The sequence below is a fragment of the Ailuropoda melanoleuca genome, chromosome 12 (genome assembly GCF_002007445.2).
Source record: "Ailuropoda melanoleuca isolate Jingjing chromosome 12, ASM200744v2, whole genome shotgun sequence".
Classification (NCBI taxonomy): domain Eukaryota; kingdom Metazoa; phylum Chordata; class Mammalia; order Carnivora; family Ursidae; genus Ailuropoda; species Ailuropoda melanoleuca.
In genome coordinates, this window is record NC_048229.1 from 19,934,946 (window position 1) to 19,962,833 (window position 27,888).

General features: G+C 54.6%; 1 protein-coding gene across 2 annotated transcripts; it reads left to right on the forward strand.

The window, feature by feature from the left end:
- The first annotated feature begins 195 nt into the window (after positions 1-195).
- ZMAT5 (zinc finger matrin-type 5) lies at positions 196-26,749 on the forward strand. 2 transcript variants are annotated; one of them, XM_019795675.2, is made up of 7 exons: positions 223-350; positions 1,474-1,580; positions 12,285-12,438; positions 16,935-16,997; positions 18,357-18,437; positions 20,719-20,830; positions 26,328-26,749. In XM_019795675.2, exons 3-7 carry the CDS (start codon positions 12,312-12,314, stop codon positions 26,455-26,457), a joined length of 513 nt encoding a protein of 170 aa, XP_019651234.1. In that variant the 5' UTR covers positions 223-350; positions 1,474-1,580; positions 12,285-12,311; the 3' UTR covers positions 26,458-26,749. The 2 variants fall into 2 exon arrangements, with proteins under 2 accessions (XP_002915624.3, XP_019651234.1); XM_002915578.4 differs by lacking the exon at positions 1,474-1,580 and having other exon boundaries at positions 196-350.
- Positions 26,750-27,888: the final 1,139 nt, after the last annotated feature.

Below are 27,888 nucleotides of genomic sequence, written 5' to 3' on the forward strand. Positions count from 1 at the left end.
GAAGCTCAGTGCTAATCTTTTTGAACTACAGAGGTAAGTGATAGCTTCACGGGGAGGAAAAGTCTCATAGGATTTAGATCAGGACGCCCAGATAGTATGGTAATATTTGTTACCCAATGTTTCTCCTCAATCATTTCTTGCTGAGTGAATATCCTGAACTACAACACCCAGAAGCCCTCGCGCTTCCTTTACTTCCCCTTTCCCCCGCGCGGTCTCAGCTATGGTTCCCAAAGGTTTCTGGGAAGGGCAGACTGATACTCAAGGAAGGACTACGAATCCCAGCAAACAGTTCGCGACACGAGGGCGCAGAAGGAGGAGGAGCTCGGAGCCGTCGGGCCCTGCGGAACCAGGTACCCTCTCTGGCAGGACGTCGAGGGGCTAGTGTTAGTCGTCTTCCCCCAAGGGGAAGACATGGGCTCTTCTTTTTAAGTCCCAATCCCCCCGTCTGTGGGCCGCACCACTTAACGGAACGGGGAGTGAAAAAAAGGGCGAGAGGGCCTGGGCGCCCAGGTCCCGAGCTCATCTCTGCCTGTCTCCTCTGTTAGCCCCAAGTCCAGGCCTAGAGTTGGAGCCTGTGGCAAAATGGTGCCCTGGGTCTTGAACCCCTTTTCCGGGCGTCCAGGGAAGGAGCGGTTCTGCAGATGGCTCCTGTTCCCGTCATCCCTGGGCTTCGCCCCCTAGAACCCTGACCTAGAAGGGGGAGATCTGGGTACCACTCATTCCTTGGGGATAGAAATAGGGGCTTTGGTATACTAGTGTGGTTCCACTGGTATTTTCTGAGTGTTGCCTCTGGGCCATGCCCTGGGGACCTAGCGGTGAACAAGTCCCCGCTGTCGTGGAGCACTCAATCAGTGTGTGGGCAGATCGGAAGATGTGGTAACCACAAGCAAGTAATATTCTAAAAAGCAAAAGACGGGTTGATTGAGGAGAGTCTGGCGGTGCCTAGGGTGACACTTTAGTCAGAGACCTGAATGAATGAAGTCAATCAAACAGGAAAAGGTTGGTGCGAAGGACTCGAGGCTGCGACAGTCCTGGAGTGCTTGAGGGGAAGCGGTAGGGCGGACTGTGAAGAGGTGGGTTTGGGTCAGCTCATATGAGGCCTCGTAACCCAGAGTAGGGAGTCTTATTTCTTTTCAGTTGCTCTAGGAAGCCACTGAAGGGTTTTAAGTTGGGATGTGACATGATCCAATTTACATTTCAATGTCATCATTCTGGCTGCTCTCTGGAGAACAGATCGAAGAGGGGAAGTTATTGTGTTGGGTCAGTTGAGACAGGATGATAATTTAGATTAGGATATGGATTAGAGTAGTGATCAGATTTGCAGTGTATTTTGGGAGGTGGAGAGATAGAACAAGCTGACAGATGTGTGTAGAGGGTGCCGGAAAGAAGAATGGAGGATGACATCTCTCAAATTTTGACATTAACAACCTGAAATCCACGGGGATGACCTTAAGCTCTGTTTGGTCATGTTAGGTTTGAGCTGCCCCTTAGACATCAAGTGGAGATGCCTGGAGGCCAGTGGGGATTTGGATCTGGAGTTCAGAGGAGACGTCTGAGCCGGAGATAAGTCATCGGCATAGGTACTAAAAACCGGGGATTAGAGGCCTGGGATTCAAGGCCTGGATCTGACTTGGAAAAGCAACAGGAGCGCCTGATTGGGTACTGGGAAGAAAAATGTGAAAAGCTCGAAGCTCTAAAACCATGATGAGTTAACCATGACTGGGGTTATTTTCCATTTGCAAAGCATCCTGGTAGCTCCTTGGGACAGAAAATTGTGAGAAGCTTCTAGGATAGAATGCTTTTGGAAGTTCAGAGGAGGGAGGAATTGGTTTAAGGAAGATGGGTTAGGAAAGACCACAGGGAGTTAAGGTGTCGCTTATTTTATTTTATTTTATTTTATTTTATTGTTTTGTTAATTTTCATTTTGGACCAGCAATTTGGAAATACCGAATTTTCTTTAAGCCGCTTACTTCAACTTAGAAATTACTCTATCCATATACATCTAGAAAAATAAGAAAAATGACCTTCACTTTTCCCTTGATGTTTGAACTCAAGTTGAACTAACCTTAAATTCCTTTAAACAGTCAGCGCCATTTACAACTTAATTACATTCCCTTACACATTTATTTCACTTATAAATTTAATATATTTGATTTTCTTTTTAAGTACTTCAGATACATAACCTAACAAGTATAATTTCCCAAGAATATTTAAACGTCAATAGAAAATCTAATAAACTTACAAACATAATGAATTTCAAGTTCTTGTAAACAGTCCAATACTTTTAACAGACTTAGTTAAATTCTTTTATGTCACTGGTTCGCGGTCTGGAAAGCTAAAAACACACAAAAAAATACAGGTGCCTTCTCTGACAAGAAATTAAGATATGGGGGGCACCATTAGTACCTGTAACAGCACTCCAGATGATTCTAACATGCAGCCAGTGTTTCTAATCATTGCTGGCCTTTCAACTTGAAATGATAAATCTAATATCAATTTACTGACATGTTTTATCAATTACCTAACTATATATATGTATATGTATTAAGCATCTTTTTTTTTCTTAAAGATTTTATATATTTATTTGAAAGAGAGACAGGGAGAGCAGAAGCAGGGGGAGGGGCAAAGGAGGAGAGAAAGGGACAAGCCGACTGCCCGTGGAGTACTGAGCCTGCGGGGCTCAATCCCAGGACCCTGATACCATGACCTGAGCAGAAGTCAGACACTTAACTGACTGAGCCACCCAGGTGCCCCCTAACTGTATATTAGAACTTCTGTATTTCTTTTTTTTTTTTTTTTTAGATTTTTAAAATTTATTTATTTAACAGAGATAGACAGCCAGCGAGAGAGGGAACACAAGCAGGGGGAGTGGGAGAGGAAGAAGCAGGCTCATAGCGGAGGAGCCTGATGTGGGGCTCGATCCCAGAATGCCGGGATCACGCCCTGAGTCAAAGGCAGACGCTCAATGACTGTGGCACCCAGGCGCCCCTGTATTTCTTTTTTAAATAAGTGAACTCATGACCCCCAGATCAAGAGTCTCATGTTCTACAGACAGAGCCAGCCAGGCACCCCTAATTTCTGTATTAAGTAATCTCTACAGTCAACATGGGGCTCGAACTTAGAACCCCAAGATCAAGAGTTGCACGCTCTACCAGCTGAGCTAACCAGGTGCCCCCATGTGTTTCTCAATTCCTAACTTCTGTATTTTAAATTGGAATACAATGCTTATCTGTCATACTCAACATGTCACATTCTTTTCAATGTTACAGATACTTTTAAATACCAAGTATACGCTGATTATTATTAAACTTAGGTCAGGAACATCAATAAGTTTGATTTATTTTACTACCTCTATTTTCAATTCCGAACTTACCTGGAACCGGACAGGACACTTCGCTAGTAAGAAAACAGCTTTATCCATTCTAATGAATTGTGTTGAGCATTCCAATCAAGTTGGGTTTACCATTTCAGTGAGCTGAGGTTATTTATAATCAGACCGATTTCTGACTGAGACAAGAATCCAGGGGTTGTGTCTACCCAGAGTGACTGTCCCCAGCAGTGGCTGCCTTTGGGATGCAGGGAATAAAGAGGTCAATGAGCAGGAGAAGCTTGTTCCCCAGCCTTTGTATTTTAAGGGGTACCTACTAGAGGGTACTAGACTCACTGATTAAAATGCAGATTTCTGGGCCCTGCTCCAGACCCTCTGAGCCTGAATTCCTGGAGATCTGACCCAGGAGACTTCATTTGTATTAAGCTCCCCACCAGGAGCCAGGGAAAATCTTGAGCAGGAGTCGTTCTGAGAGGGTTGATCTGATGCTGCCCAGGGTGGGGTGAACTGAAGAGGTTGGCTCAGGTGCTAGGAGGTGAGACCTGACCTGGGCAGAAGTGAGGGTGGCGACAGGACCAGCCTGGGGACAGAAGAGCGGGGAAGCAGAGGCAGTTCTGAGTCTAGGTTTCTGGTTCAGAAGCCTCCATCAGACTATTTTTACCTTTCCTATTTGGAAGCTCTGGCCTCCTGGGACCTGTAACTATCCGATGAGAAACTGTGTCTCCAGCCTGCAGCTCCCTGGAGCCCAGATTCGGGTTTCGCCAACCTGTGCTGAGCCAGCTCTGCTTGGAATCATGGTACTCCCTGTCCGCCTTCAGCCAGGGACTGGGGTAATGTCTACTGTAGAGCTCTTTCCACGCCAGCCCTGACTGGTCCATGACTGGTCCATCCAGGTGAACCAGGTCATTGGAACCAGACACAGCAGCCTCCTGAGGGAGATGGGATAGTATTTATCCTTGCTTGACAAATTTCCCACTTTTTTGAAGGGAATTTTTTGAGAAAATTTAAAACAATACACACTAAATGTAGAAACTTAGAAAAATATAAAGGAGAAAAAAAATTCTTCACATAATCCTATTATCCAGACAGTCACAATAACTATTTTGTCTGCTTATGTGGGTGTGGGGGTGGGTGTGTTGGGGCAGGACGTTCTTTCTCCTTTAAACAGTTGTATCATGTGGTACGAACTGTTGTGATAAGGGGCCAGTTTTTTATTTAGCAAGAAGGGAATAGTCTCCTTTGACTTGATTTTTTTTCCCTTTGACTTGATTTTTTTCTTTTTTTTTCAAATATTTAATTATTTTTTGGGGGGGAGAGGAGCAGAGGGAGAGAGAGAGAGTCTCAAGCAAACTCCTCGCTGAGCGTGGAGCCTGACACAGGGTCGATCCTATGACCCTGAGATCATGACCTGAGCCAAAACCAAGAGTTAAACTACCAGGCGCCCCCTCCTTTGACTTGATTTTTAATGTCTGTCTGGTAGTGCATTGAACAGATGTGGCTCGTGCCCTACTCTTGATCCTTCCCAGCTGTGGGCTCCCTCTGTCCAGTTTTTTTATGTGAGTCATATGAGTCGTGTCATTGAAGCCCCCACTCCTACCCTGTTGGGGAAACTGAGCTCCCCACCTGCATGTAGTGAGCAGTGTATAACTGTCAGCCGTTCTTACTGTCGGACATTTAGATTTCAGTTTTCGGACAAGTTATGTTGCAGTGACCATCCTGATACATAGATCTTTGAGATCCTCTCTGATCATTTCCTTGGAGGAATTCCTATTGGACGGAGATGCCCCTCCTTGGTGCTCTCTGGCACACATCTTATCACCGAGTATTGTTACTGGGGGCACATCAGCCAGCCATCCCAGCATATATTCAGTGCACCTTCTTGTGAGAGCAGGGCCTTTGTGTCATGAGGTGCGAAACCCATCCTGGCAGAGTGGACGTGTCAGCAGATGTTTGGCTAGTAAGTAAATGGCTGAAGGGAACCGTAGAACTGGAAGGTTATGCCTGTGTCGGGAAATTGGCTCCTGTGACTCAACTCAGGAGTATTTTGGGATATGGGGCACTTTGTACTGGTGGCCATCACATATTTTAAAGTGATTTCGTTTTTTCATTTGTTTATTTCAGTGTATCAATTAGCTATTGCTACATAACAGATTACCCCCAAAACTTCGTGACTTCACACAACAAATATCTCATACAGGTTCTGAGGGTCAAGAATTTGGGAGTGGCTTAGCTGGGTGGTTCTGGCTCAGAGCTCCCACAAAGTGGCAGTCAGGCTATCTGCTGGGGCTGCATTCATCTGAAGGCTTGACTGGGCTGGAGGGTCCACTTCTAAGCTTGCTCACACGCTGTCAGCAGGAGGTCTTAGTTCCTTGCGGCATGGGCCTTCCCACAGGGCTGCTCGCGGTCTGGCAGCTGCCTTCCCCCAGAGTAAGTGATCAGAGAAAGAGGCACCAGGATGGAAGGCATATTGTCTTGTTACCTGATTTTGGAAGGGACATGCCATCCTGTCTACTCTATTCTCTTAGTCACACAGACCAGTCCTGATACGGTTTGGCTGCAGACAACACAAAGTGCAAACCCCAGAAGGTGGGGGCCGCGGAGGCTGGCTGCCACATCCACAGATGCGTGTTGAGCACGATCGGCCTGCCAGGCGCTCTGCTAAGCTCCTAGTAGCCGTGATTCAATCCTCATAGTAATCCTACGGAATAGTTTTATTCCATAATTACATAAGAATTATTACTCCCATCTCCCAGATGAGGCCCAGAGGGTGAATAGTTGCTGAGAATTTCACCACCTAGAAGTGGCAGGGATGAGATTCAGACCTGGGTTGAATGATTCAAGTAAGGATTGGCGTGAGTGGTCTGTGTGACTTTGGGTAAGCTCTCACCCTCTCTGTTCTTCAGTCCCTAGTCTATGTCAGACCAGCATTTCTCTGAGTGTGGTCTGTGGACTGCGCGTCAGTTTCCTTAGATCCTGGCCCTGGCCCAGGCCTGCCGAGTTAGGAATTGCTGTGGGTGGGGCGCCCACTGCCTTACAGTGCTGGGAGTGTGATGATAGATGTGCCTTACCCCAGGGGGTGGAACACATAAACAAGGTCAGGTGAGAGAGGTGTGAGGTCACTACTAAGCGCTGAGGCGTCTGAGGGAGACCCCTCACATGATGGGGCTCCTACCGGGGAAGACATCTGGATCTTCCTGGCAGTTCTGTTGGAGTTGGGCTCTGAGTGGGTAGTCCGCAGGCCACCTCCCAGGCAGTTCCGATGCCATCCACACCAGACGGCAGGCATATGCGGCACTGGGACATTGCTGTGCTCCTAGTGGGTGTTCAGTAAAGCCGTCCTCTGGCTGCCGTTTACTGTTTACCTGGGGTCTGGCGGTGCCATAATTAGAAGAAATGACAGGTGAGCTCGAGGGCAGCATGTGGTGAGCACAAGGCCTGGATAATTATTACGGTGCGCATCCCAGCCCTTGGCCACGGCCGAGCTGTTGGCTTATTTTAGCCTTGTGCCAAAGACAGCGCTGTACCTGAGACACACACGGTGAAAGGAACCAAGAATATCAATGAAGCCCAAATGTCTGCCCCACGGCAGTGTCACAGCAGAGCAGTGGGATGAGAAGAGAAAGGGTTCAGGGCTCACCCAGACCCCAGGGGCAGTGCCGGCTCTCCACGCCTTGGCTGTAGGGCGTTGGCACATGGCTTCACAGCGTCCTGGGGAGGGCTCTCCACGAGGGCACGTGGGGGTCGGTCCTCCGTGCTACTGGCCCACCGGCCGCACTCAGGCTGATGAGAAATTACTATCATCAGTGTCTCAGTCTTGGCTTTGAGCACATTAAGAGTATTTCTGAACCCCTGTGCTTGTCTGTGAAATGGACACCTTGATATCTACTCTGAGGGTCTCTGTGTGGATTCAATAAGAGAATGAAAGCCAGGTGCCTAGCACACAAGAATCCGATGCTATCTTCCTCACCCCATCCCACCCCCATTCTCTTTTCTTCCCACTTCCACCCCACAGTGTCTCATCTAGTAGGTGATATTTTCCTTGGGCCCAGGAGACTGAGGTCAGGTGCCACGGGATGGCCGGGTGTGGGTTAAGTCTGGAGCAGGGCTCTGCTGGAGACAGGAGTGAGTTGTGTGGGGAGGGCGGTGGTGGCAGCTAGAGACTCATCTTAGGGTCTATGTATCTTTCTTCTCAGTCCATCCTTGTCCTGGTCCCTAGACCCACACTTGAGAAGAGGGCCTGAGGCCTCAGGTTCTGTGGGCGGCTCCTTCCAGGAGGAGTTGTGTGTGCGAGGCCCTGTTCCTGGTGCTGGGGTGCAGCAGGACGGACAGAACTCTCCGCCTCCATGGGGAGGCAGACACACATGACAGGGAAGCAGCAGGTGAGGTGACATGAGCTGGGGAAAACAGCAGGTGGGGGGGCACGGAAGTGCCTGCAGCTGCCACTCTTAAATCCAGCGGTCAGGGAGGCCCACCGGGAGGGTGGGGGAGGGAGCTGCCTGGGTGGTCATAGTACCAGCAGTTACAGCCCCCCGTTCTCTGACCACTAGCTATACGGTAGGCATCCTAACATGCTACTGCCTTGGTCAATCCACAGTAGCATTGGGGGTCCCTATTTTATAGCTAAGGACATAAGCAGGGAGATAAAATAACTTTCTAGAGGTCACCTAGCTGGTAAGTGGCAGAGCTGGGGTTCAAACCCACACCTGTGTGACCCCAGACAGTTGTCCCACTAGCCTCGCTTCCTGCCCTTAGGCCACAAGGAGCCTCCTTGTCCCCTGGCGAAGCTCCAGGGAGCCAGCAGCTGCTGTTGCAAACATGGACCTGGTCCCTGAGAGTGGGCGGGTGGCACTGTCTGCGTTCCCAGCGAGGGAGTGCAGCCGGGTGGTTTCGTATTGCGGACGGGGCCCTGTTCACATGCTGCTGAGCGCACCAGCCCCAGACGATGAGGATGAATCACGGCCGAGAGAGCCAGCTTAGTCAGCACCCCGTGCTGGTGTCCAGGAGCCATCGGAGATGTCCAGCTGTCTCCACCCCCCTTCCCTGACCTCCCGCTCAGGGCTGCCAAGTGCGGTGGTGCAGGCTGTGCCTTGTGCAAGGACACCTGGCTGAGGGGTGAGTCGGAGTGAAATACGCTCTGCTTGCCAGATTGCCAGAGACGCTCTGGCAGGGCACTGTGTCTGTCTGGAGGATTCTGCCCTCGCACCTTTTCCTAATGTGCGCCAAGGCACCGGAGAGGGAGGCGGTTGGGTCAGGAGCGCTGGAGGTTCACAGCTGCCTGCTGCCTGGGGGAGGTCACCTTGCTGAAGCCCAGCTCCTGCCCAGGACCTCTGCCTCCCTGAGGACAGGCCTGCTGGGAGGTGGGACACACAGGCTGCCCTGGAGCTCGTCTGCTGCCCTGACACTATCCCCAGGCCGCTCTGCAGAGCTGCTGTTCAGGGCAGGTGTCTGGGCCCACCGTGAAGGCTCAAGTTCCAATCCCACTTCTGCCTTGTGCTGTGTACTTTGGGCAACTCACTTCCCCCCTCCTGGCCTCACCTTTCTTCATCTCTCTTATGGACCAGCTGCCCCCAGTTGTCACTTGGACACTGACATCCTGTTCCTTGCTCTGAGCGTCAGTTTTCTGAAATATGGGCCTTTTGGAGACCAGTAATAATGACGGTGATGCTGGCTGTTGTTTCTTGAGGGGCTCCTGGGGGCTGGGCTCTGCCAAGTCAAGTGTGTGTGCGGATGATCTGATTCCCAGAACAATCTCTGATGTGGGCACTGTGACCATCCCAGTATTCATAGGAGGAAACTGAGGCCAGAGGTTAATTAATGGCCCATGATCATAGAATTAGAAAGCAGTGACACCCGGATTTAAACCTGGCTGTCTGGAGAGGCTCTTAGAGATCGCCTGGTCTAGCTACCTGCCTCCCCCTTCACACATGGGGAGACTGAGGCCTAGAGCAGGCAAGCGATGGAGCCACAGCCTCACCTAGCAGAGCTGGGACTAGAGCACAGGGTGCGGTGACCACCCTGGACAGCTGAGCACTGCCCCCGGCCAGATGCAGGGTGGGCAGAGGAAGGAAGGCGTGGGTGGGCGGCTCTGCTGCGGTGCCTCTCTGCCAAGGCCGGTTTGTGCATGTGAGAGAGAAGAGGAAACACGAACACACACACACACACACACACACACACACACACACACACACGGAGTCCACTGCCGAGGGCTCGTCATGTGACATCATGGAGGCTTTCCCAGCAGGTACGAGTGCAGGCACCAGGAGACTTCCCCCGCCTTTCCTGGAAGTGTGACCCCGGGCACCCCACAGCACCTCTCGGAGCCTCAGTCTTCTCCTTCGCAAATGGGATTACAATACATACCTCTTGGGTTTTGAAGGGGCCACGTGGTCCCCGGGGTGTAGTGAGTGATGTAAAAGGAGAGTTGTCAGGAGTATGATTTCTTGGGAGGAGACTTTTCTCAATGATTAGGAGTGTGGGCTCTAGAGCCATCCTGCCTGGATTCTGAACCCAGCTTGGCTGCTTTCCAGCCTCGTGACCTTGGCTAAGTCACTTTGCTTCTTGGAGCCTCAGTGCCCTCATCTGAAAAGGTGGAGTAGGTCCTACCTCACAGGTTGTCCTGAGGATTACATGAGATGATGCATTCATTATGAAGCTTTTAGCCTAGTGCCAGCACATAGTAGGTGCTCAGTAAATCAGATAGGAGGTAACATTTATTGAGCACTTGCTAAACGCTAGACATTATTAGTGTTATTTGTATTTCCATTACTCTTTCAGTAGCAATTCATTTGGATTAGCAAACTTCTGTTTACTGCTCTGCAGGCAGACAGCTAACCTGTCAGACCCACTGTCTCACCTTCCTGCGGTGAAAGGAGAGGCCTAGAGAGGTCCAAGGTCACACGGCTGGCTTCCCAGTGCCCGCTGTGGTTTTGTCCGGCTAAGCCTGCCGCGGAGCCACCGCTGCATCTCTGTCTCCCAGAGGGACGCCCTCCCCTCCCCGGGACTCCAGAGCCCCAGCTCCTCAGAGCTTCAGGCTTCGTGAATGGCTTGGTTAAGCACTTGGCCGTTAAACGTTCATCTCTTACAATTTCAATCCAATTCCTATAAGTTTATTGGCAAGATGGGGTGTATTAGAGCTGCCAAATTTAATATATCAAGTCTGTGTGTCTGGGATGCAGTTTCTCAGCAGTAATAGGAGAAGAGAGATTTTATACATTTTCATTTTGAATGACTGCCTGTTCCTGATCCCATTACAGCCCTTGACTTAATGGCCGCTGTCCCTGCCTGCCGCAGGAACAGCCTTCTTCATCGACCCACCTGGCTGCCTGGACTGTCCAGGGAGCTTGTTTGTCTCTGTCTCTCTCCCCCTTCTCTTCTTCCCAAGATGCATTCCCCCATCCGTCTGCCCTGTGGTCCTGGCCATATTTTTAATTCGCCAAGTCCTGGGAGTCGCGCTTTTGCTGTTAGCCTGGGTTGCTTAGGGAAGTCACTTTCCTTCCTCTTCTGGTACCTGCTGTGGGAAGAGGGATCAGACTATAGGACCTGAAGGGCGAGGGGCTAGTCTGGGCTCATTGCAGATCCCGCTTGACAGCCCAGAGTGGACCCATTCATCCTCTGGTCTTGTGTCAGCAAACTGGGGGACCCAAGGGCTGGCCCTGAGACTCAGAATTGTCCCCTGCCTATGGCTAGAGATCTCCTGGGTCAGGTGTGGCAGCTGTGGTCACCATGGCTAAGGGGTCTTAAAGGTCTTAAGACCTTGAAACATTCTCATTTCCCTCTCTGACTGGCAGGGACCCGGCACCTAAGAGTTTAGCTAATCTCCTGGGGAAATTGTTTGCATTTCTGCCTGAGCCCTCTGGCTTCTGTAAGCTTTGAGCTGGCTTAGGAAGAGAGGACACCCAGCAGTCGGATTTTTAGGGCATCTGGGTTTGCCTTCTGCTCACCAGCTGCGTGACCTTGGGCAGATCACTTCCTTTCTCTGAACCTCGCTTGTCCCATAAGGAAAATGGGAATTAATCCATTTACTCAACAAATATTAGTTGTCTACTCTGTACCGTGCACTTTGGGTACGGGGGCTTCAGAGTAAACAAAACAAAAATATCCCTGCCCGCGTGGATTTATATTCCTGTTGGGAGAAAAAGATAATAAGCATAACAAGTAACTTATTATTTCAAAGGTGATAAAAATGAAGCAGGGAATGGGGAAAGCTAAGTAGAGTGTTCTGCAACTTTAAATAAAGCTGTCACAGGAGATTACTGAGAAGATGGTATTTGAGTGAAGATTGAAGAATCAAGTGAGCAGGGGTGGCGAGGAAGAGCATCCAGGCAGAGGGACCAGCAGGGGCAAATGCAGGAGGTGGCGGGTGCCCGGCGGGGCCCTGGCCCTGTGAGGAGCAGGGATGAGGCTGATGTGGCAGGGTTGGGGAGAAGCGGGGAGAAGAGGTCAGAGGTGGAGCTAGGGCTGGGAGAGGTGGGGAAGTGGCTGGAGGGTGCAAGGCGGTGGCCCTCCAGCCTGGCTGCATAGGAGAACTCCCTGGGCAGCTTTACAAAAATGCTGAGGCCTCATTCTGGGATGATCTTTTAAGAATTCTGATGCCCAGCCTCCACCCGGGGGCCAGTGACTGCAGAACTTCAGTGGGCTCCAGGAAATTGAGTCTATGGGTCTCTGAAGTTTAGGCTACTGATAAGAGTGCTCTTTCCTTGTGAGTCACTAAGATATTTGTACACTGAGGGAGACTCCTGTCCTGCAGGACAGAGACCTCTGTCAGCCGTTTATTTCTCCCTTCCCTGAGTTTTAGGGCAGCCAGGAGTGCCCAGGGAATGTCACACAGATACCACCCAGGGGTGGGGGGTGTCAGCTTATGCTTTGTCCTCAGCTTTCCTTCCGCTCCCTCATCGCTGCGGGCTTTGGTGTGTGGCCTTTCCTCCCTACTCTTGACTGAGTGCTTGTGGTTTCCCAGGCGGCGGTGGCAGCTGGCGCGAGGGCCATGGGGAAGCACTACTTCTGTGACTATTGCAACCGCTCCTTCCAAGACAACCTCCACAACCGCAAGAAGCACCTGAACGGGCTGCAGCACCTCAAGGCCAAGAAGGTCTGGTATGACATGTTTCGAGGTGAGTGCTGGCTGGCTGCAGCTGGGCCAGTGGAGGCCAGCTCTCCAATCTTTCTAACTGGCAGACAAGAAAGTACCATGGGCCAGCGACAGTCTTGGTCTGGGCTCTTGGAGGAGCCAAGGAGAGGAGGCTGGGGCCACCGGGCCCTGAGGCAGATGGGCTGGCCAGTGGGCAGGCTGGAATGTGAGCTCCTTCCCCCAGTAATCCTGACCAAAAGGAGGGCTCCATTCGGCCAGGCCCTGGCTTGTCCAAGGACTGTCCATGTTTGAGCCAACAGTTGGAGAGATAGGGAAAAGCCAGCCACAGCACTTCGGAGCAGAGGGTATGCAGAAGCAGGTGGGCCTCCAAGCAGAGGAGAGGTGCAGCTGGACCCAGCAGCAAAGGAGGGTGATAGGGGCTGAAGGTGGGGGCTGGGCTGGGGCCAGACTGTGGAAGTCTGCAGAGGCCATATGCATAAAGAGTGTAGTTTGTCCCCAGGGTGAGGGCCGAGGGCAGCCTTTGAAGGACTTTAGGCAGTGGCCAAGAGCTACGTTTGACGGTGATGCTGCGTGAGCGTGGGGTGCAGTAAATGTCTGTGGAATGGCTGGCCAGATGCATCATCGAGCTGCCAGAGGGAGGGCTTTTCCGGGAAGGGCTTCTCAGAGCTGGTGCTACCACAGCAGCTGAGCTCAGGCCATGAGCACCTAGCACAGAGCCTGGCACCTTCCAGCAGCTCGCTACAGGGGAGCTGCTGCTGCTGCCCGGCTGTCAGCAGACTGGACACTGAGGAACGCCGAGGCAGGTGTTGGGGTGGCCACAGCCAGGAGCCAATGAAACAGACAGGGAGCTGGTGGTGGGGTAGGGGTGGGCCCGGAGCTTCTAGAATGAGCTGAGGCAGGGCCAATGCTTCATGAGTTGGGGAGCGGGATTCCCAGAGCAAAAGGAAGGGGCTGAGTCTCAGCAGCCGAGAAGGGAGGAGAAGGGGAGACAGGGTTCCCTCGTCTGAGACTCAGAACGCACCAGAAGGGAGTGGGCATTGACAGAGTGCCTGCTGCCTGCCAGGGGCCTGTGGCGGTTTGTCATTTGCCTCATCAGCAATCATCTAAGGCAGAGCTCCACCCTTCAAGTTAGAATCACTTAGAGACTTTGAAATAAAAAATGCTGGTCACCTGACCCCATCCCCAGAGGCAGGTTTGGGCTGGGGCCTTGATACGGTATTTTCAAAGCTCTCCTAGACTCTTACAGACTTTTTTGAGGAGGAAGCTGAGGCTCAGAGGCGTGGGCAAGGGAGGGTGGCCAGGCTGCTCATTAGGCCAGGCATGGCTGAGGCCGCAAGGGGCTGGGAGTGGGGACAGTGGGGAATTCAGGGGCAGAAGGATCTCCTAGGTGCCTGGGAGGCCTCTGACTAGGGTGTCAGGCAATGGCTCCCTGCCCCCCAAATCCAGTGGGAACTGTGATCTGGCGGGAGCTAGGCCTCAAGATTACCTTGGTGTTTGCGCCCAGCCCCAGATTCTCGGCTGAGAACCGGTGGGTCTTTGGGTCTAGGGCTGATTGGCAGAGGCTCTTGCATTACTTAAAGATAAAAGAGTGGGTACCACAAGCCCCTTCTTGGGGACCCTGCATTCCTAGCGTCCTTTCACATCCCCAGGCACATTCAGTCCTTAGAACAGCTCTGCAAGGGAGTCTGGCGGGGCGGACGACCCTACTCAAAGACGATGACTTCAAAAGCCAGAGTGGTAGATGATACTCACCGGGGGTCCACAGCTGGCAGAGGAGCTCTTTCCACTCTCAGAGGCTTCCCCAGGGCTCCAGCTTACCTGAACCAACTGCACAGCACAGACGCTGGGGAGGTGCATGGTACCCAGCCTGGGCTCGGACTCAGCACCCACTTTGCTCCCAGCTTCGTGGCCTTAGACAAGTCCCCTAACCCCCAGAGGGGCTGACCTTGCATCTGCCATGGCCCGGACAAGTATGAGGTCTGGAGCTAGGCTGACTGGCTATCCGTCCCAAGGTGTCACTCACGAACAGTGTGGCCCTCATTCTGCCATGTGTAAAATAGCCGTAACAACAGTATCCACCTCCCAGGGATGTGACAGGCTCAGTATTTTCATAATGACCATGTGGCACATTAGGGTTCACTCAGTAGGAACAGTGTGGGTCCACGAAAGGATTGGCCTCAGGCCCTTTATCTCAGTGAGCACTTAGCATGTCCTCGGCTCCTGGACAGGCTCCGAAGACTTACAGGTGAATAAAACAGGGCCCCTCTCGTAGGCAGCGTCACTCCCAGTTATAACAGTACGTTCTTGGCAGAACCCCTGTCTTGTGCAGGCCTCCGTGCCCTGCCCACCTCGCCCTCCAAGCTCCAGCCACTCTGGCCATTACAGGTACTGTCCCCTGTGTGGGCATGCCTTTTCTGCTGTCCTCCCTGCCCTCAGCCTAGCCCTTCCATCTCAGAACTCAACTCAGGCAAAGCGTCCTCAGGGTTGCGCTCCCCAATCCCCGGGTGAGGTCAGGTCGCTTGGCTGCATGCTGGCTGTTCCCCTGTTTATGTCCACATGGCTTAGTGTGACTGTTGGACTGGAAGCGAGAAGCAGGTCTGACTTATTCTGCACTAAATCCTCATCCTGGCGTGGTGCCTGGCGCACAGGACATGCTCAGTAAATGTTCGTTAGATGAACATCTAAGTGAGCGAGCAAACAAACACCAGGCACCAGGGCAGCTGTTAATTTTGCGAGATGAAGCAAGAAGGACCAATGGGGTCAGATCACGGGGAGCCTTGAATGCCGGGTGGAGGAGCATGCCTTTTTTGTGCAGGCCCTGGGCTTGGGCTCTCAGTCCCGGGTGCCCTTCAGAGTCACTGAGGAGCTTTTAACAATTCTCATGTTCTCCCCCTCAGATGAATTAAAGCAGAGCTTGAGAAGGATGGGCCGGGGGATCTGTGTATTTTAAAGGCTGCCTGATGATTCTGGCATGTGGCTGGGCTTGAGAACTACCGGCCAGATGCTGGGCAGCCCAGAACTTTTCTGCCACGCTGAGTCCCCCAGCCAGGGTGCATGGCTAGGACTCAGGCTCAGACCCTGCCCCAGCTCAGCTGTCTTCCTTCTGGGACATGGAGGCAGGGCCGGGCAGCATTCACATGCCCCCACCAGCCTACCTCCCCTGGGAAGGTTTGTGGCGCCAGCTGGATGGCTGAGTCCGACAGGCCCAGTGCTGACACATGGACACCCCCTACCCTGCTGGCCCCACCCACACTCCACCAGGTCACCTCACGTTAGTGTTACCTGGGAATGTGATGCTGGAGCCGCTCCCAGCCCCACTTTCCTGGCAATTCTAATGTGCCCTCAGGGTGGGGAATCTCGGGTCGCCTCTGCTAAGCGCTTTGCTCCATTCACAGCAGCCCTACCGCAGGAGAATTTTCCTCCCATTTTACATACGGGGCAACAGAGACTTGGAGAGATGAAGCAGCTCGCCTGGGGTCAAGTGTACCTGGACTCCGAAACCCGTGGTCTTTACTCCAGTGGCCTCTAGAAAAGGCAGTGGACCAATGGGGAAAGTGCCCAGCCCGGGCCCCCAGGGCGACATCAGGGCCTCTGAGTCAGGACACCTTCCTGTCTTACTCACAGATTTTGGCTGATTGATTCCTAACCTACCAAGAAGCACACAAAACTTAAACCATAAGTATATGATGAACATAAAGGTCGGAAAAACCGGAGGAAACCAAGGTTACGGTTCGCGTCCAGAAAGATTGCTGGGAAGTCCTGCGGAGGCCGGCGGCTGGCCCAGCTCCTAGAGCCTATGGCTTACAGGGGGAAGGGGGGAGGAGAGAGCAGCAGGTTTCAACCTTGGCCGGGGAGCGACGCCCTAGCCCCGGGACTTACTGGTAGGCTTCCTGGGCACCAGGAGGGTGTTTTTTTTGTTTTGTTTTGTTTTTTTTGTTTTGGCTTTCTATTTTGTAATAATTACAGATTCACAGGAAGTTGCAAAGACAATATGGAGAAGTCTGCGGTACCTGGATTAAAAAACAGAAACAGGGGGCGCCTGGGTGGCACAGCAGTAAAGCATCTGCCTTCCGCTCAGGGCATAATCCCTGCGTTATGGGATCTAGCCCCACATCAGGCTCCTCCGCTATGAGCCTGCTTCTTCCTTTCCCACTCCCCCTGCTTGTGTTCCCTCTCTCACTGGCTGTCTCTATCTCTGTCGAATAAATAAACTCTTTAAAAATAACTAACTAACTAACTAACTAACTAACAGAAACAAAAAACTGCCCAGATGGTTCCATTGTGTGGTCAAAGCCAAGAACCTTAGACCTGAAACCTGGTTCTTGCCTTTGACTAGGTCTGGGTGGGGAGGGAGGGGTTGAGGTCACCAGAGGCTCAGATGTCTTCCCAGCATCCCCACCTCTGGCCATCCCCTCCTACACTCCTCTGTGGACGGGAGCTCTTTCCGTCCTGATCTCGGGGATAGGAAGTGCCTGTACGCAGCCGAAGTGTGAGCCCGGATCCTTGTTTTTCTTGCAGACGCAGCTGCCATATTGCTAGATGAACAGAACAAGAGGCCCTGCAGGAAGTTTCTACTGACAGGTAATGTGTTCTACTCAGTTCAGGTCCCCCCAGGGACCAGCATGCCCCATCTGACCTGCTTGGACCTCTGCCTTTTCCCTACCCCAGCCACCATCTGAAGACCGCTTTGTAGTCTTGGTGGTCAGTTGGGGCCTTCCCAATGGTTGTGCCTTGGGACTGACTTCCAGGGCCTTGTTCCTCAGCTCTTTGGACCTAGAATGTGATTTTATTGGCCCACCTAGAACAAGCAAGCGCGGGGAGATTGCAAGTAAATCTAGGAGACGCTGATGGGTGTGACTGACTGGCTGATTAAGTTATAGCCTGGGAGCCCATCCTCTAGCAGGCAGGGCTGGAGGAGACAGTAACAGGTTTGACGAGAAGCTTTAGAATTAGAACCAAGGATGCTAAGTGTTGATTTGACTTCTTAATACCCACCAAATGTGCATATAGTTCAAAGAGATAAAAAACCTCAGTAAGTGAAGGAGCCAAGAACAGATGAAAATAAGGGTAGGAAAAATAAAGCCGGGAGAATGAATCGTTTCCTCCATGTTTGCTTTGAGTTCCTGTATAGTCTCTAGGGATTTGGTCCTGAGCTTCCTAGTGGCCGAGGCAAAGAGGAGAACCATGGTGACTGCCATGGTGTGTAAGAGAGCTCAGGCCTGGGGAGAGTGCTGTTGGCCTAGGGAAGCCAGGTGAATGGCCACACTCCCCCCAGGAGATGGTGCTGCCCCTAGAACGGTCACCAGGCCTGCAGGTCAGGGCTTCCCCGATAGACTTCACTTGGATGTGAAAACGCCACTGGTAGGTAGGTTCCGCTGGCTTAAGATACCTTCAGTCTCCTGTTGTTTTGAGACACAATTTGGCCTCCCCAGTTGAGATTCAGAAAGCTACCCCGGGCTTTGGTGCCTCCTTCATGAAGCTACCCTTGAACCCTTTCTGGGGAGCAGCCCAGCAGCTCATGCAAGCCAAGCGAGCAAGTGGGCACCAGGCAGAGGGCACAGCATGTGCCAGGGCCTGGATTGGAGAGAGGAAGCATGACCCTTTCAGGGACCCCGTCTGTGGTTTGTTGAGGCTGGGGAGCAGGGGCTAGGGGCCAGGGGAGTGGTGACAATAGACAAGCCTACTGAGCCCTGTGCACCCCGATCACAGAAGGCTTCAGGCTTTGCTTCCCAGGGTCGTGAACAGGGCAGAGTGGACCAGACAGGTTGCTCTGGCTGCTTGTGTGGGTGGGGCCACAGAGACGCCCAGTTTTTCTTTGAGGGGTGGGATTGTTACTCTGTAGACTTCAAAGCTTTGCACCCGCATCAGGCTGCCCCTCAGCACGTGGTGGGAGCTCTTCCAAGTGGTGAGTAACTCCGTCCTCGCTGCCTTCCGTTGCAGGCCAGTGTGACTTCGGCTCCAACTGCAGATTTTCCCACATGTCAGAGAGAGACCTCCAGGAGCTGAGCATCCAGGTGGAGGGTGTGTTTGGCGGGGACCCTGGGTTAGGGTGTGAAGCGGGCTGCTGGGGGGTGCCAGATCTGAGGCCCATGAAGCTGCCCTGTGCCTCCCCACCTCCTCCTCTTTTTTTTTTTCCCCATAGATTCTTTTTTTTTTTTCTCTCAAAGATTTTATTTATTTGCCAGAGAGAGAGAGAGAAAGCACAAACAGCGGGAACAGCACACAGAGGGAGAAGCAGGCTCCCTGCGGAATGCAGGACTCGATCCCAGGACCCTGGGGTCATGACCTGAGCCAAAGGCAGACATTTAACCGACGGAGCCACCCAGGCATCCCCCTCCTCCTCTTCTGTGGTCACCTTGTGGGAATAAGCTGAGGGCTGCCCCAGGTGATGAGGTGGGTGTCAGGAATGCCTCCAAACCGCTGCAGGCTTGAGTGGAGAAGGAACAGGGGAGCCCCCATCTGTGTCCTCGGCGGGGTTTAAAGTGGCAGGTGGGCTTTGCTGTCCAGGAGCCCTGAAGGGTATGCCTCAGCCTTATCTGTGCCCTGCTGGGTGCTCATTCGTGCATGTCCTTCCTCCCTCCCTCCATCAGGCAACATCTATCTCAAGCCCTTACTCGGCGCCAGGCAGATCCCCTACTGCATTCTGGGGACAAAGGGATGAAGAGGACACCTTCCTCCCTGCCCTCAGAACTCTCAGGCCTGGTAATTCCAGGGAAGAACAAGTTTAGCTCCCCCTGGAAACTACCATGTTTGCTTTTGGGAAATTCACTTCCCATTTCTCCAGTTAGAGAACAAGGACGTTTCCACTTAGATGGTCTTCATCAGTCTTCTCATGAAGCCCCTCACGGAACAGATGGAGAAACTGAAGCTAGCCTAGGGCGGAGGGGCCTCGCATGAGCCCCAGCAGGTGAAAGGCGGCTTTTGGCCTCCCAGGGTGCTACTGCCCCCTCCTCCCTCTGTCCGGGCAGCCTCAGGGCAGCCAGTGAGTGTCCGGGGCAGCTTGGCGTTTGCCCTTGTCCCCCAGTGGGCCTCACCCCCCTCTGACCAGTTATAACCTTGGGCCATGCCCTGCTCCGGGAAGCCGATGGCAATGCGGCCACAGCCCTGGCACAGACACAGGGTTTCCGGGAGCTCTCCCAGGGCAGAAGTGAGGCCCCAGAGGCCTCACCAGCGAGTCCCAGCAGGGGTGGCATCTCCAGCCCTTCACTGGCCATGGGCTCTCGGGGAACAGTTAACTGGCCCATGGCAGGCAGAGCCTAGGTCAGTGGGCCTGCAGCTGGAGACGATGCCTGGTAGAGACAGGGATGGGAGAAGCCCGAGGGGGCTGGAAGCAGAGGTGTGCCCACCCCCCCACCCCTGGTTGGCAGCTCGGATAGTCCAGCCTCTGCCGCATCCCCTGTGACCTTGGCACGTGGCTAAACCTCTTGGAGGCAGTATCCTGACATGTTGAACGTGACTGCTTGTAAAGGTGAAGTGGGATGAAGTGTGTGCAGTTCTAGCCCAGGCCTGGCCCTCTTGTCAGTCCCCAAGTGTGATCGTTTTCCTCTGGCCCCAATCCCCATCCCAAGGCCTCCTGGAGACTCTGACCCATCTCACACCCAGCAGGGTGTTTGAACTGTTGGCTCACTTTTAACTGAACAAAGGTTCTTAACAGGGCAGTTCATGAAAAGAAAAACCAGGATGGGGTGCCTGGGTGGCTCAGTCAGTTAAGCGTCTGCCTTTGTCTCAGGTTGTGATTCCAGGGTCCTGGGATCAAGCCCCGCGTGGGGCTCTCTGCTTAGCCGGGAGTCTGCTTCTCCCTCTGCCCTCTGCTGGCCGCTCTCCCTGCTTGTGCTCCCTCTCTCTCTGTCAAATAAATAAATTAAAATTTTTAAAAAAGAAAGAAAAGGAAAAGCAGGAAAGCTGAGGCTTTCCCCTCCCCAGGGTCAGAGAGACCTGGCGAGCAGTAGAGCAGAGATGCAAGCCCCGCTCTGCCCTGTCCTGCAGCGCACAGTGCCTCTCTGCCCCCGGGTCTGGGCCCCTCCTGAGGACCAGGCTCTCTACACGCTTTATCCTGTGTCCAGCTGCAAAAAGCTTGGGAGGCAGCCAGTGTTTTATCTCCACTTAATGAGGAAGCAGAGTGCGGCTCAGAGGGGCAGGCCTAGGAAGGTAGCAGTGTGGTAGGGACTGCCCAGAGGCTCTGCTCCTGGCCTCCCAGCTTGTGCCCTCAACTCCAGGAAGGTTCTGGCTGCTTTGTGGGAGGGTGGGGTCCGGGCAGGAGTGAATGTGCCCCTCACTTGCCTCTGTTTCCCTATCTCTGCAGAGGAGAGGCGGGCCAGGGAGTGGCCACTAGATGTCGTCGAGCTCCCTGAGGGCCATCTGGAAGACTGGTTGGAAAAGAGAGCCAAGCGGCTGAGCTTAGCTCCAAGCAGCAGGTACAAGCCCCGCGGGTCCCCGTCTCCTGTGCCCTCTGGGAGAGTGCCCGAGCCAGCCTGCCCTCACCGGAAGCTGAGTAGTCTGTATGAACTGCCACGGCCCAGGGACCCGACATGGAGGGAGGAGCCACAGGGGGACTCTTGGGTGCCCAGGCCCCGGCCAGAGGCTGAGGGGCACTTGTTTAAAACTTCTGGTCCCTGAGCCTCATCCTCCTGCCTGCATGGCTCCTCCCTTAATCGGCACCTGTGCTGGCTGAAGGGGAGGCGGGGGGCCAAGCCAGCTTGACTGGATAGCACCACGTCCCTTGCCAGAGGGAAGGGCCTGATTGTGGTTCCTGAGGCCCCAGCGTGCCAGTCACTGCGCTGTCTCCTCTAGGGCCCTGCCGGACAGGCATGGTTCTCCCTGCCCTGCGGAAGGGGAGGGAAGGTTCACAGGAGGGTGGGACTTGCCCAAGGGCACAGGGTGAAGAGGCAGAGCTGGGATCGCCCAGAGACGTGATTCCCACTTCTCACTGCCTCCTTGGGGCCGGGCGGGGGCCTGGCACTCGGTACGCTCGCTGGTGGGTGGAGCACCTGGGTCAGGGGCCCTCGGGTGTGCGCTGTGTGCGATCCCAGGGCTCCCGGGCTCTTCCGCCAGGTGTTGAAGGAGGGAGAGGGAGCAAAGGAGCTACCGGATGTGCTTGTGAGCTCCCTGCGACTTTGTAAAGCTGCCTGCACCGGGCTGCCTCACTTTGCCTGTCTTGCAATGGGGCTTCAGACCCGACTGTCTCTGTGGTGTGGTCTCACGCAACAGCGGCCTGGCCTGGGCCCAGGGAGCCTGGTTGGACAGTTGGGGGGTTAAAGCCTTGCTTCTCAGCTCTGCCAGGAGGTGGGAGCTAAGCTTCTTGCCTTCTCTGTGCCCCCATGAAGAGAGCTTTTTGTTAAACTATTTTAAAATTAACTTTTAGTTGTTGTTGGGTTTGTGGTGTTGTTTTTTTTCTGAGAGAGAGAGAGAGAGAGTGTGAGTTGCAAGTGTGGTGGGATGGGACAGGGGGAGAGGGAGAGAGAATCCTAAGCAGCCTCCGTGCCCAGCATGGAGCCCGATGCAAGTCTCGATGTCAGGACCCTGAGATCATGATCTGAGCCGAAATCAAGAGTCAGACAGACACTTAACCGACTGAGCCACCCAGGTGCCCCAACTTTTAGTTGTTTTTTAGCTTTGTTTTAAATCTGTGTCATTTTTGTCCCCTCACCGTAGTACAGTACAGACATATATGTTGGAGTGTGATGTCCCCGTCCCTTCTGGTCCTGTCTAAGGTGGTTGTGATTTTGGTCAGACTTGTCTCTGGGACTTGTCCAGGGATCCCCGTCCCGAGCCCTGGGCTCCATCGGCTGCTGTGTCAGAGGGCTGGGGATGGTTGGAGGCACCAGAGATTCTAAGGCCTTCCCCACTCCCCCACTGTTCGGACCTGGCCGCCTGTGCGTCTCAGCTGTGCTCCGCGCTGGCCTCCCTGCTCTGACTTGGTGCTTCCTCTGTTGGGAGTGAGCACGAAAAGCCTGGGCACCTCCCAAGCTTTCCACAGGGGCTCGGAGACCCAGTGCCTGGGTTGGCTTGAGTGCAAGAACGGGTAGAGACAGGTGACCAGAAGTCCCCACCAGTGCCATCCCGTGCAGGATGCCTGTGACCGTGAGACTCAGGACTAGGGGATGAGGTGGAGAAACTGAGGCTGGATGACAGGCCCAGAGTCTCTGGGTAGAGGTGGTGAGCGCCTGATAATCAGGTGTGTTTGGTGCCACGGTGGGCCTGGCCCTTGGCCTGGGCATTTAAGGGCATTGGTGCCCCTGGTTTGTGGCTGAGGAATCAACCCCTCCAGGAGTTCGTGACTGTCCTGGTCACACACCTGCTATCTTCAGCACCCCTGAGCTGTCACTTGAGAGAGAGCTTAAGCCCCTGCTTGGTCTAGACCCTGGGCCACCTCCATCACCGAGAGCCCCGTCCAGCTGGAAGTCGGGAGTGGTCGTGGCGGCAGCCAGCTGCTGGGATGGCAGTAGCTATTTCTGGGGTAGAGCCTGCAACTGGGGACCACCCTAGGATCTAGGGATTCTTAACCCTGTCCTTTGTGCCTCTCACCCCCTGGCCACCCAGCCTGGCCCCTTCCAGATTACCTGCTTTTCCCGGCAACCACTTGTCCTCTGCGCCTGTGTACCTTTCCACCCACCTCCGGAGGGCTCAGAGCCAGAACGGATTGCTCTCAGGGGAGAGCAAGCCTGTCCGGCCTCGAGCAAAAGCTTGTTGGAAGGGAGGTGACCATAGATTACTTTCGCCATCACTGCTTCGGTCTTCCTCAGCCCTCTCCTGTCGGCCGGTCTCATGAAAAATAACCCTCTTATCCCACAGCCCACAGATTTGGGCTCTGCCCCTCCACCCTGGCCGCGCCCCTGCAGGGTCAGGGGAAGTGGATTCAAGCCCAGAGCCACTTTGTCCTGTTCCCTGAGTTACTTACCCTGGAGGCAGCCCTGCAGACAGTTCCCTCTGTGCCCTTCTCCCACACGGGCTTTCCCCACGGCCACAGCAGCCCCTCCTGGCTTCATACCTCCCCTGTCCCTCCTGACCGTCCTCCACAGAACGGCCCCAGCCAGCTTCTAAAACGCTCCCTGCCCTTGGCCCGGCCCCGCCCCCTGTGTCAGCCCCCCCGGGCTTCCTCTACCTCAGGGACTCTGGACTCTGCAACCCAGCTCGACGGACCCCAGGGACCTTCCGTGCCACATCCCCAGCCCATGCGGTCACCTCACCTCTCCCATCTGGCCTCTGTCAGTTCCACTGGACACTGGCGGCTTCCTGGGTGTGGTGGGCGTTTCTGATTTTTGTGCACCACGTATACACTATCCTGTCTGCCTGGAACGGCCTCCCCACCCCTGCCTGGCAAAGGCAGGCTCATTCTTCAAGCTTTAGCTAAGATGCCCCCCACGGCGCTGAGCTCACATGGTTGTCATTCGGGCTTGGCGCAGGCTCAGGCCGTGTTGACTGCATGTGAGCGTTTGGGGAAGCAGGGTCCCTGGCCTGGAGCACTAGTCCCTAGGTGTTGGTGCTGTGGACCCCTTGTGGGGACCAGTCTGGTGGCTCCTCTTCTCTGGGTGTCTGTTTCCCCCGCTGAGGTGCAGGGTGAAGACGGCTGCCCGGTCCACGTGGGGCCACCCAGACCCGAGGGCTCCAACCCGACGGGCTGAGCCACGCCTTCAAGGTGAACCAGGCCAGCCCTCCTTGTAAAAGGGGGAAGTGGAGGCCCTGTGAGGCCCCAGGCTGGCACATTGCACCTTCCTCCTCAGCCAGCCGACCCTGAGGGATCTGCCCAGAGCAGACAGTGGTGAGAGGGAGAGGCCGGCCTCAGACACACAGACCAATCCCCCAGCAAGGCCAGTGCTTGTCCATTTTCCATTGTTGACTCTTCAGATTGTGACTTTATCCCTCTTAATCTCCCCTTTTGCACCCCTCTGTGGGCTGGCGCTACTGTTCCGGCCCCAGCGCTTCCCTAGGACTCTTTTCTTCAGATCAGAACCATGGCTGGGAAGAAGCAAAACAGAACTGCTCCTGTCCTTGCACCGGGGCCAAACAGGCCACGAGAGAGGCCACGAGCGGTCTTGTGCCTCTCTGTGTCCCCGTGTGCTCTGTGCAGGGCAGGGGGGCTGTGCTCCAAGAGCTCAGGGGCCGGGGAATGTGTCCGTGTCTGAGCACATGAAGGGGGTGCCCTTATCTTTGTGGGAGGCCCAGCTGCCGAGGAATCTGCCCCATCTTCTAGAGAAGGGTCTGAGGCTCACGGGAAGGGGCTTGCCAGGATCACACTCTCTCTGTCGAGAATTGCAGTCACCTTAACGCTGCGGGAAGCCCAGGGTTGACTGGCAGCTGGGGCGCTCCCTTCCAGCAACTGCACAGCCTCCCCCACTTCCACCCTTCTCTGCGGCCGGAGGAGTGTATGAAGTCTCCCCGTTGCCATAAATCACGCCGAGAGCGGCCTTCTTTGCTCTCCAGCAGGCAGCAAGCAGCTAAGCAGGGCATTTCCCTGGCCTCTCGGAACAGGAGGCTGCCTGAAGTCCTCCAGTGGGCTCTCTCCCTCGCGTCAGGGCCCGGGGGGGCGGGCTGGGGGGCAGCAGCGAGGCCGATTCCCGGGCCTCCTGACCCCAGCCGCCACCTCCGCCTCTGAGGCCCGAGGCCTCTCCGAAGGGCTCAGGACTCTGCCTCTCGGCAAAGGGCTGGCCGCTGGATCCCAGCCTAACTGCAGCTGCCAGGGTCTCACCTTCACCGGAAGCTGGGCCTGCGGATTGGGGGGCGATGGCTGGAGCTCACGTATACGTTGCCTGTTAGCCCCTAATCCCCCAATCCCAGACTCTGTCACTTGGACATATGACTGACTCTGTGCACCTTGGTTGCCTCATCTATAAAACGGGGTTCACGTGAAGATGCTTGAGGTTTCTCTAGACCTTGGTGTCAGGCCCACAGCAGTGCCTAGTCAGTAAGGGCTCTCAGTGTTGCCACTTGTCAGCAGACCTTCGCTGAGTGGCCTCCCCATGCCAGGCCTGGCTCTGGCTCCTGGGGGACAGATGGACACTGCCCCTCCCCCCAGTCTCTTCATGTGAGAGCTCCAGTCCCATAGGGGAGACCTGAGCTCTCAGGTGAGTTCCGAGTGCTCCGTAGCCTGTGAGGGCAGTGCAGCCCTGCAGCAGCGGACCGAGTGGGGATTAAGTCCAGAAGCATTGGAATGGGGTGGGGGGAGCTGCCTCTGCCCCTCAGCTGGCTCCCTAAGGACAGGGTGGCCCCTGGCTGGATGCCGCAGATGGGCCCTGCATTCCCAGGCGGCAGCTCCAGGGGGTGGACCTCCAGGGGAAGGAGAGTGAGTAGCATGAGAAATGAGGCTTTTAAAAACATTTTAGACAGTATTTTTTTCTGATTTCCAAGGCTTGCGTGCTTGTAAAACTTTTCTTGAAAAGTATAAAGAAGTAAAAAAAAAATCACCCATAACTACACCACGCAGATAGAACCACTGTTAACATTTTGCTGTGTCTTCCAGGGTTTTTTTTTATGCATTTATATATGTTATATATCTTTAAACAAAAATATTATCATGCTATATACATTATTTTATAAGCTGCTTTTTCTCTCTACTCACATAGTACATCATGAACCTTTCCTTATCAGTGCACACAAGTCTGCCTTCGCTTTATGCGGGGCACACAGCGTTGTCTGCTGTGCACGTGCGTGTGGATTTAATCAGTCCCACAGGTGGACACGGGTTCTTTCTGCTGCTGTAGCTCAGTCTTTGCCCACAACCCTGCTATTTCACTTGGGCTCGTTCCTAGAGGCGAGGTTGCTGGCTCAAAGGGTCTGCATGTTTTTGAGGCTCTGTCTTCCAGAAAGATTATGCGAGCGGCTGACCTTTCCCGTAGCTGGGGTGGTGGGGAGAGGGGCTGCTGGGGGGAGGCGCCCTGGGCTGGGCCCCATTCTAATTCTCTTTCTCCTCCCTAGGGCCGAACCCATGAGAACCACCATCTTCCAGTACCCCATAGGCTGGCCACCAGTCCAGGAGCTGCCTCCATCCCTGCGGGCACCCCCACCTGGGGGATGGCCCCTGCAGCCCAGCGTCCAGTGGGGCTGAGCCCCTCATCCCCGCCTGACCCCCATCTGGTCCACCAGCTTTCGTGTCAGTCACAATAAAGATAAGGGCTCCTACTGGGGACACTGAGGCCCCCGCCTGCTGCGTCCTGGGGAGCCTCTGAAGTCACCAGCTCAGCCTGGCTGGGCAGAGGCCCCAGCGTCTCCCTGCCAGGTGCAGCCCTGGTCCTAGCTCTGCTCCAGGCAGCTCCACCCACCCTCCCTCATGGAACGTCTTGAGAAGATGAGTGAGAAAACTTCCTTCTGGATGTTTATAAAGAAAGTCTGTCACCATGGTGGTGGGGCTTCCTCCCTTCCCGGCGCCCTCGGCTCTGCGCCTCGGCCCCTGGTCAGAGGACAGTGGGACTGGGCTTGAGATGAGGTCCTCTGCTGGGTGAGGGGTGCCTTTGCCCTTCTCCCGGGAGGGCCGGTAGAGGCTCACACGGCCCGGCCGAGGGTGCGCCAGTGTGGCGGGGATGGTCACCCACGTGAAAGGGGGCTCCAGATCTGGGAGAGGAGCTCGAGGACTCAGTCTGCCCGCAAGGAGCTGGTGCCCAAACATGAGACGGCAGTGCCGGGGCGCGGTGGGAGCTGTGTCTCTGGCCTGACAGTGTAGAGAACTTGGGGTCCCGGGAGGACAGGCCCTGGACTTGGGGGAGTGGCCCGGCTGAGCTTCCTGGGGCGGATAGTGCTGGGCTACACCAAGCCCCTTAGCCCAGCATGATACAGGGCCCCTCCCAAGGCTTCTGCCCGGGAGGACCGTGGGGGCTGATGGGGAGGTCGCACAGGCTGCTCAGGTGATATGGAGCCTTCAAGCCCTGGTCTGATCCCTCCTCACTGCACTCCAGTTCTAGACTCTGCTGGGTGGTGGTCAATGTGGTCCTCAGGCCGTTGGGCCTCAGACTGGGGGCTCAGAGGGTGCAGAGACTGCAGGACCACCTCAGATGCCCCATCTGCTATGAGTTTTTGCCCTTCCTGAAAATCCCTGTTGAAGGGGGCACTGAATCTGGGGGCTCTCTGGGCCTTAGGGTCTTCATCTGTGAAATAGGCAAATTCTCTGGCCGCAGCAGGTGCATGGAGGAAGGCTGGGTTTGAGTCTAAGGAGGGTCAGAGAAGGGGACCCCACAGAAGGCCAGGGGCCTTCTCAGGCTTGGCCAGGGAATAGGGCCCCAGAGACCCCAGGCTCACCCCCTAGCCAGGAGGAAGCCTCCTGCCCCCATCTCCATCCTGCCCACAGCCCTGGGCAAGTCTCAGGGACCAGGGTCAGGTTGGCTGTGTGGCCTTGGGCACAGGGTACTTCTTCCTGCCTAAGTAACCGCATCAGCTCCCGGACCCTGTACAAGTGCCTCCTGAATTTCCCAGGGGCCCCTGGACAGTGCGAGGGAAGAGTTAGTGCTACATACAGGCCGGGGTGGGCAGGGTGCAGGTGGGGCCG

Coding starts and splice junctions, on each gene's coding strand:
- ZMAT5 (XM_002915578.4), top strand. CDS start 12,312: ATGGGGAAGCACTACTTCTGTGACTATTGCAACCGCTCCTTCCAAGAC. Junction 16,998..18,356: donor CAGGAAGTTTCTACTGACAG/GTAATGTGTTCT, acceptor CTTCCGTTGCAG/GCCAGTGTGACTTCGGCTCC. Junction 18,438..20,718: donor GCTGAGCATCCAGGTGGAGG/GTGTGTTTGGCG, acceptor CTATCTCTGCAG/AGGAGAGGCGGGCCAGGGAG.